Raw genomic sequence first — 8,840 nt, 5'->3', positions numbered from 1 at the left:
CGATAAAAAGCGTGCGTTATTTATAAGTGATAGTATCGAAATTTATTCGATATTGGAGTTGATATATAGGCAAAAACAAAGAAAACACACTCAAACATGGTTAAAGTAACTGTTTTGTTCCATTCTGACTAGCTTATCGTGGAATTAGTGGTGTGGAGATACTGAAATATCGTTTTAACTTATTTGCACGTTACTTTTTCCACGATAGGAGCTCAGATTACTGGTAATTTTTATTTGAATTAATGCATTAAAAAATCATTCACATATGGAACGAACTTAAAACAAAATGCATTATATACATGTCTGTTACTAAATGCAAATGATTAACACATGTGCTATTTATTTCCGCGTATACAGTTTTTTTTTAATTGAAAATTAAAAAGAAGAAAAATGATTTTAAAAGTTTTAGTAATTATGCAAACTGGACCAATAGTGTAAAGATAAGTATTTCTTTGGGCCTATACATATATATTCCATAACATACACAATTATCATACGTTTTTGTAAAGCATTTACATAATCCGTACTTATGTTCTTATGAATAGAATTAGCTTAGGAGGCGTAAGACAACATGTTCATATAAATACATTTCATTATATAACTTAATCATTTATCATAATATTGACTATGTTTCGTATACCATATTTACTTAGTGTTTTAATGAGATTATCACTTATCACCAATGAAAACCTTACTGACGTATAAATCAAGCGTCATCATGGACTTAAGATCAGTCCTTACATCGTTGGTGGTTTTCGCTAATTAATACATTTAAAGGTGTGGCTTTCGAACAAAACGGTAATCCGATGTAACACACGGTTTGGTCAAATTAAGAGATAACTTGACGTCGCATGTTAATTATTGATTTTAGGTTGTTCATTTAAAGTCGATTTTTTCGGGTGTCATTGAAACATATATATATTGTCTTGGAGAGAAATTACAACAACACTATTTAAAAACACACTAAATTAACTTGTTATAGCATTGCATAATATGAGCCGCGTCGTGCGATTTTGGGCCTTCGGACAATTTTTTGACACCTTCATATATTATATGTACGGTAAACGGAAGAACGGATATGTCAAATTTTGCATGGTTCTTTGATATGAACCATTATGTATATCATTGATCATAACGTTGTCCAAAATAGCTCCCAATAGCAACGAAGCTGATCAATCGAACATCAATGTGAATGGTTTTAAATACACTTTGTAACCTCGTTAATGGATAATTAAATGTTCGTTCAAATGTAATAGCAATTTAATTCATTGAACTTTTTACATAATAAACTTGCATTATATCTAACAGTCTCAAGTTGAACCTCTGTTCTAAAATACGCTTGATAAATAAGCAGTTAAGCGCTAAATCCGGCGGCAATATTAAAGCGATTAATTTTCCATTTACTTTATCGAGTTATAACCCCTCCAGCTTTCCCCGTTCGATTGATCGAAATCACTTTCACTAAATATGGCTCTAGAGAATTTAGGCAAACACTTATAGAAAGTATTGATAAACTGCTATACAGCAAGCATTAAATAAACAGTCTTGATATTCACTGTTTGTGTCACTGAGGATATCTAAATGAAAATTTTCGTGATTTGTAAACATGCAAACAGAAGAAACATTCAAAAGCCGCAGATTTATTCCACAGAGCAATATCAAGAATAACAGCGGAGCCAGTGGTTATAAATCCGTGGTATTGGAATCAAAATCGAACAATTTTGTGCCAGCATCAAATCGCCGTGTTAATTGCGCGACTGGTTTGCAGACGAATGGTGAAAAGGACTTAGAAGGTGACGGATTTGAACATGGAGTAAAAGTTAGCCATCATTTGTTGGATGATGATTTTATTAAAGTGATTGTTACAGGACCTGAAGGACATGTTGACGTTGGGGGGATAAGTACCAGCGAAAATGAATCTTTTATTGATCAAGATGTGAGAAGAAAACGGACTTGGAGAAAAACAAGAAACAATTACAAAAACAGAAGAATTTCAAGACAACAAAAATACACATTACATAATTCGTTAAAGAAGCCGTTTCAATTTTCGTCAGCAGGAAGTTCAGATGACACTGAATTAAGTGATAATGCTTTTAGTGATAGCGAAGTGTATCACAATCGGTTGTTTAACAAGCCTAATTACACCGATAAGAGTCATTCGGATTTAGGGCACGAGAGCCCGAAAGCATACTTACCTTCTTGGATTCAAAACGCAACGAAAACAACAGACATGGCGTCGAAACAAGTAGCTCCCGAAAAAGGAAATCCAACGAATATCGACGCTTTCATCGGTATTGGTTCTTGGAATATTTCAGATTCAAGGCGAGTTATGAATGAACAAAAGAAGGTACACGAGAAGAAGTCAGTGGAAGACTCGTATTTAAAGCCAAGGCAACGCCGCCATGAGGACGTTGAAAAAGAATATCTCAAGCTGAGACATGAAATTTACGCAGAAGCTAGCTCCTCTGGGAAACCTCCGAATGATCAGTATTCACTCCCTGACACTCGACATGCCTCAAGCCCGGTCTCATTGACCTCAACCAGAACACAAGTTGAGAAACATGACTATCTATTTGATACCGACTCACTAGGGATGAATCATTTCAAGAAACATATTCAAAATGTAAAACAAAGTAGCAAACGGCATAAGAGACAGATGCGATTAAAGGAACAAATGCTAAAACAAAATAAAGGAAAGTCTACAATAAATTTCATACCTATATATGAAACATAGTCATAGTATTTAATTGTTTTTTGTTATTGCTTTTAATTTGCTGGTGCATAATATAAGTTATTTTATTTTTTTACACGTTTGTCTTATGTATGCTATTGTTTGTGTTACGTAATATACACGATACTACACATGTTTAAACGTTTTTATTTTCAATAAAATATTTAAATGACAATGGTTTTATTTCATTTGTATTGAATAAAATCACAGAATGTTGTCTTTTAAAAATAAGACATTGACGATAAATAATTCATATTGAAACCAAAACTGTTATAAAACAATATTTGCTTTGTGTCAGTTGATTTTTATCGATAGACAGCCATAGGACGCTATTATATTTTCCCAAGGTGCATTCAAAAACAAACATAATGGACAGATCAAACACAGGCATTTGAATCGTAAGTATACCAACAAGATACAGACATGATCAATACGTATTATTTGCACAAGTGAAATATTCATCTCTCTTATATCAATCGGACTATCGATCAGAAGGCATTTAATACTCCAGTTTCTAGTTCTGAACATGATGCCAATGTCTTACACTAAGTTTTAAGGATTGTTGGTATTGCATTAAACTTAATAGAATTTGAATGTATTTTTATAATTGTATTTGGTTGCAATATGAACGGGCACAAGTTTTCAATAATACCATACCATTGAAAGCGTTTTGACACGATGTACACGTAATATTAACAATCATGATAGGGACACTCCTAAACTTGTTAATGTTAATGCGCCTATTCTATACACACATACATCTAGATAAAATAAATGTTAAAACTTTATAATAGTAAGCACAAACTAACTGAGAGTTCAAGTAAAACATTTATATCGACCACTGACGTAATTGTTGCAAATAAAAACTTATAGAGTTTGTTTTCATCCCCTGTATGACTGACATCATATTTACGACGACAATGTATCTCTTCTTCTGCAAAAGCATAATATTGCGGTAATGCGTGTAAGAAAAGGTGCAGACCCTCCTTGCCCATTTTCCGTTTTTGGTTTCAAAAGTCGCATTTTTGACTTATGGTCTCCAATTTTAGCATAAACGTAAGCCGTCTGTGCGTTGTTGTCAGTGACGTTCCGAAGATCGGGATATTCTGAACATAGAAACTGAGCTGTTTTCTTTTGTCCATGATATGCAGCCATGTGCAAAACCGTATGTCCATCTTTCGTCTTTGCCATAACTTCCATGCCTTGATCAACTAAGAACTTAAACGCATCTATGTGTCCACCGCTCGCCGTATAATGCAATACTGTGCATCCGTATTCATCCTTTAGTGGAATCATATCGGGAAATGTTTGGCACAGGTATTTCATCATGTCAATGTTTCCACTGTAGGCCGCTTTCAGAAGAAGTGTACTTCCATTTGAAGTTAGGGCTAAACAATCTATACCTTTGTCTATCAGCAATTTCAACACAGGAAGATTTCCACTTCCTGCGCTATAATGCGCGGCGTTGTGTCCTGAGTTGTCCAATACATTTAGTAAGAACGGGTATTTCCGACAAATATGGTTGACCAGTTCTAGATGGGCATCAAACGACGCTAAATGAAGTATCGTGCTCCCTGAAACAGTCTGAGACATCGGATTGCTTCCTCTGGCTATAAGATCTTCGAGAACGTTCACAAATCCTCCTCTGGCAGCATAATGCAAAGCCTGTGCAGCATTGACATCTTCCATCAATAACATGTCTGGAAACATGTCACACATTTTTTGTATGATTAACCGCTTTCCGTTGTAAGCTGCAATGTGAAGATATGTTTGCCCCTCCTCGGTGGTCGGCATCATTTTGTTAGGCATTACTTCAATAAACTTGAGTAGAATATCTATATGACCTTCTTGAGCCGCAAAGTGGCTAGGCAGATAGGATCGCTTGTTTTTAACGAGAGCCATATTAGGTTGAAATGAGAGAATAAACTCTACCATTTTAGCTTTTCCTGCAAATGCTGCTTCATGGAGAAGTGTACTACCGTCTTTAGCGACACCGAGGTAGTCCGCTCCGGAAGCTTCCAAAAACTTCAAGATGTCTACGAAGCCTCCAAGAGATGCGGCATGGCAGCATGTGTATCCATGGTTGCTCTGCGTTAATACGAGATTCTTAAAGTTTCTGCACAAGTATTGGACGTTCTCTATATTACCAAAATAGCATGCTTCGTGGAGCAAAGTGCAGCCATCGGCGCTAACGACGTACGGATCAATGAAGTTTTCCACTAGGTATGATAGTACATCAACACTGCCACCAGCAGATGCATCAAGCGCTGGTGAATTCCCATCTCTGTCAATTGCCTGAGCCATATTCGGATATTTAATACACAAGTATTGCACTAACTCTACATGACCACTAAAAGCAGCCAAATGTACAAAACTTCTTCCGTCGACTGTGCGCTCATTTGGATCGACCCCTTGGCTCAGAAAGAAAGATAAAGTTTCTATATTTCCTTTTCTAGCCGCTATCTGTTGTGGCATAAAGGACTCGTCGTTTTTAATATTTTGCAGGTTTTCATATTTATCCCAAATGAATCGGAGAACGCTCGTGTGACCATTTGCAGCAGCGAGGTGGAACATTGTGTTTCCGCCGTCTACCTTTATTGTTGGATCAGCACCCATCGATACAAGAAGCTGAAAAGTGTCTAAATGCCCTTCACGAACAGCATAATGTGCGCAACTCATCCCAAAGTTGTTTGTATATCCTATCAGAGTTGGATATTTTGAGCAGATATATCTCACAAGGCTGGTCTTTCCGAACATCGAAGCTACATCAAGAATAGTATTCCCGTCGCTTGTTTGTACTTTCATATCAAAACCATTTTGTTCCAACAACTGCAGTATGTCAGTTTCACCACTCTTTGAAGCTATATGAATGAGTGCTTCCCCTGCTTGATCTTTTCGTCTTTTCAATCCTGACAAAATATCGGCATCCGTCTTCTCTATTAAGTACTTTGCAATTTCAACTTTTCCCATTCTACATGCTATTTTCATAAGATCAGTAGTTGATGGATATAAAGCAAATACTGGATTGCAAACTAAATCAATCAGTTCGATGCTCCCGCTTGCAACGGCAGACATCACTACTTGTTTATGTCCTTCAGTGCAAAATTTGAGAAATGCAGTAAATTCTATGTTCGCTTTAATCTCCAACGCACTGGAAACAAGATCTGCCACACCGTCTACGAGCATTGACGAGATATTTCCTTTCATCTTCTTCAATGATTCGCCCAACCTATGTATAACGCTCAAGTGATCTGCCCATAGTAGGTGCGAAGCAAATACCATGCCGTTTTCATCTGGTACCATGCAAATTTCCAAACTGATCTTTTCGAGAAAAAGATCGAAAAACAACTGCTGGTCCCAAACATCTAAACAAGCGATTTGCTCGAAATGCATTGGCTTAGTTTTTATTGCTTTTTGTATGACATCTACGAATGTTCTGCACATTGGTTTTGTAACAGTCTTCTTGAATTTTCCTTCATCTAAATCTGTGCAAAATGTCTCTTCACTGTCTTCTATGACTAATGAAATTTCTAGGAAAGCACTGACAGGCAGTATTTCAAAAATGGATGAAAAATCATTGTCCAGCAGGGTATAGAGAATTGCAAGGAATATAATCCTGTGAGAAAACTGCAGACAGTTTTCCTCATCTTCAACAATAAAATTCATGTCTTTCATCAATTGGACAGAATTCGAAACTTCAATATAGGAACACTTCAGTGGTTTGTACATTTGAAGAAGCGTCATAAAATGTTTCTTGTCGACATTGCTAAGACCTGAGGCAGGGTAGTGTCTGTCCATGATCAGTATTAGAACCAGCAGTACATAACTCGAGAAATTATCTTCTTTTAATGTATTTATCTTCTCAACAATATACTGAAACGGATCTGCGAAGAAATTACTGAGGTTTTCCATTTTTGCACACTGAGAGAGACTACACATCAGTGGAAATCCAATCTGACATTGGTGGCCATTAAGTTGCTGAGCTATGTCAACCGATTGGTGCTTAATGTTTGGCATGTACAAGTATAACAGATCCATTTTCTCTTTGTCTGTCAGCTTGTATTCGTTAGAATCGAAATCAACGCGGTATTTGTCTGATTGAATGAAAGACTGAATATTTCTGTTCGAATCGTCCCGTAGCACTTCTAGTATATCGTTTTCAGATGTCAAAACTAGAGTTATTCTTTTCTTGTTAATCATTTCTGTAGTGCTCTTCAGAATGTCTTTAAACTGGTTCACACGTATTTTGTTCAGTTTTCCAGTCCCGAAGCAGTCGTCAACCAGAACAACGGCGTGCACTGATGTATCTTGTAACAATTTTATATATTGTAGATTTTCAAATATTAGTGGAACGGTGTCGTGATCTGGATCAGTTAGAGTAGTGAGCAAATCAAGAGCGATATGAGTTTTACCGCTACCCGGTTTTCCACTCAGCATTACAATATTGTGCGCCTTTGCGATTTGAACAGCGGAACGAAGAGCTCTCGATCCATTGTCGTCTTTTTCTGCCGACGAGTGACAGACATGATGTAAATGTAGCTTTTTCTTTGTAGAGTCTGGCAATAAAAATGATCATTTAAACAGCAGGCGTACACTATGTTTTTCTCGCGAAATGAGCCATGCTAAATGTAAGCAACGAATGCATGAACATAAAACACTGTTTTTTCATGAAACCAGAGGAATTATTTATTTATAGGATATTTAACTTAACTTTGTGTTTCAATAACAAAATAATGCACGACAATCTGTAACACAATGGATGAACGCAGTCTATGAATACGTACGCGCAATACCCCTTATCATCTTAACATGAGCTTTGTTTTGTGTGACACCTGGAATAATAAAAATGCATTATGTGGTATTTGTTTATATAATTATATCGAAATTCTTAAATTAAAAGATGGGTATACTATATTGCTATATTAGATGTCTTATTTAGAGCGCGAAATATCTGAAAGTCTCCAATACATATTCTAAATGATATTTTGATCCACCCAGCGGTTTTTGCTCATACAGTCGAACCCCGGGCCGTTGACTGAACTGCAAAGGACCGGCGAAGATTCCTCGAGACTCGAAAAAATCGAGCCAAGCGGGAAAGTTAACCTTCAGTATAAAGAAATTGATACTTTACATCTAGTTCGAGCCAACGAGGAATTCGAGCCAAGTGAGTTCGAGCCAACGGGGCTTAACTCTAGAATACAAAGTGCACGTCTTAAGGTCTTACTTGATAATACTTTCTCCGACTTGTCTGTTGTTTCCTCAATAACCTCCATCCGAGATCCCTGTTGAATTCTCGCACTCTCTGGAAAATAACTATAAAATGTATTTACCATTTTTGTTCATGCTTCAACATTATATGGCCACCCATATCTTTACTCGTAAGAGTATGTCAAAAAAAACCTTCGCACCTATAGTGGACATACATGCAGTTTAAATGATATCATACATGTATTTGTAAAGAATAACGTGGACGTTAATTATTTTTCATATGTGGAGTTGCTTTTCATAAAAGACCTAACATACATTTTGTGCATGATGAAATGAAGCTATTCATAATAAAAAAGACAGATTGCCAATAAACCATATGTTTCCACTTTCTATGAATTCTAGGTCTGTTGATACTGATAGTCATATTTGGAAAAGACAGAATGTGGTTTATACTGCCGTCTAATCTAAGCTATATGATACCAACCTCTGGACAGTGACCTTCGTGTTGTATGTACGTCATCTACCGGGCTCGACATCCGGAGCGGAGTACTGGCCGGTCTCGTCCTCAGTCTTGCTGTACCTAAAACATTCAAGTTTTTATCACCACATGCTATTCATAATGATCAGGATTGATTCCGTTTCCTATGTAAATACATTAATTCCTGATATACCCTGGAAAATTGAGGCAACTGAACCAGAGTCTCTTTTGACAAAAGATGAGCAAAAACCCAATGAACACCCAGACATACACACGGATTGAGATTGACTGTTTTTAAGTACATATAAAAACATATGCTGGTGAACTCGTTTCTGTGTATAACTGTTCGCATGTGGACACTGCTTGTTTTAAACGCTTCTGTTGTATACTGGTATTGCCATGTTTATGTTGTCAACAATCAGA

The 8,840-nt window shown here is 36.6% G+C and overlaps 2 protein-coding genes across 2 annotated transcripts in view; one reads left to right on the top strand and one right to left on the bottom strand.

The window, feature by feature from the left end:
• Positions 1–1,504: 1,504 nt before the first annotated feature.
• LOC128236665 (uncharacterized) lies at positions 1,505–2,849 on the top strand. Its single transcript, XM_052951677.1, has one exon. The coding sequence runs from the start codon at positions 1,607–1,609 to the stop codon at positions 2,732–2,734; it is 1,128 nt and encodes a 375-aa protein (XP_052807637.1). The 5' UTR covers positions 1,505–1,606; the 3' UTR covers positions 2,735–2,849.
• A 44-nt stretch (positions 2,850–2,893) lies between these two features.
• Positions 2,894–8,840, bottom strand: part of LOC128236664 (uncharacterized) — an 8,277-nt gene continuing 2,330 nt past the window's right edge. The window contains exons 4-7 of the mRNA XM_052951675.1: positions 8,424–8,519; positions 7,956–8,033; positions 7,516–7,563; positions 2,894–7,287 (exon numbers count right to left, since the gene is read on the bottom strand). Coding sequence (XP_052807635.1) covers positions 3,641–7,287; positions 7,516–7,563; positions 7,956–8,033; positions 8,424–8,519 — 3,869 coding nt within the window. The 3' untranslated portion in view covers positions 2,894–3,640. The remainder of the gene's footprint in view (positions 7,288–7,515; positions 7,564–7,955; positions 8,034–8,423; positions 8,520–8,840) is intronic.

This window comes from Mya arenaria, chromosome 6 (genome assembly GCF_026914265.1).
Source record: "Mya arenaria isolate MELC-2E11 chromosome 6, ASM2691426v1".
Taxonomy (NCBI): Eukaryota; Metazoa; Mollusca; class Bivalvia; order Myida; family Myidae; genus Mya; species Mya arenaria.
This window is presented reverse-complemented; position numbering and strand designations above follow the sequence as displayed.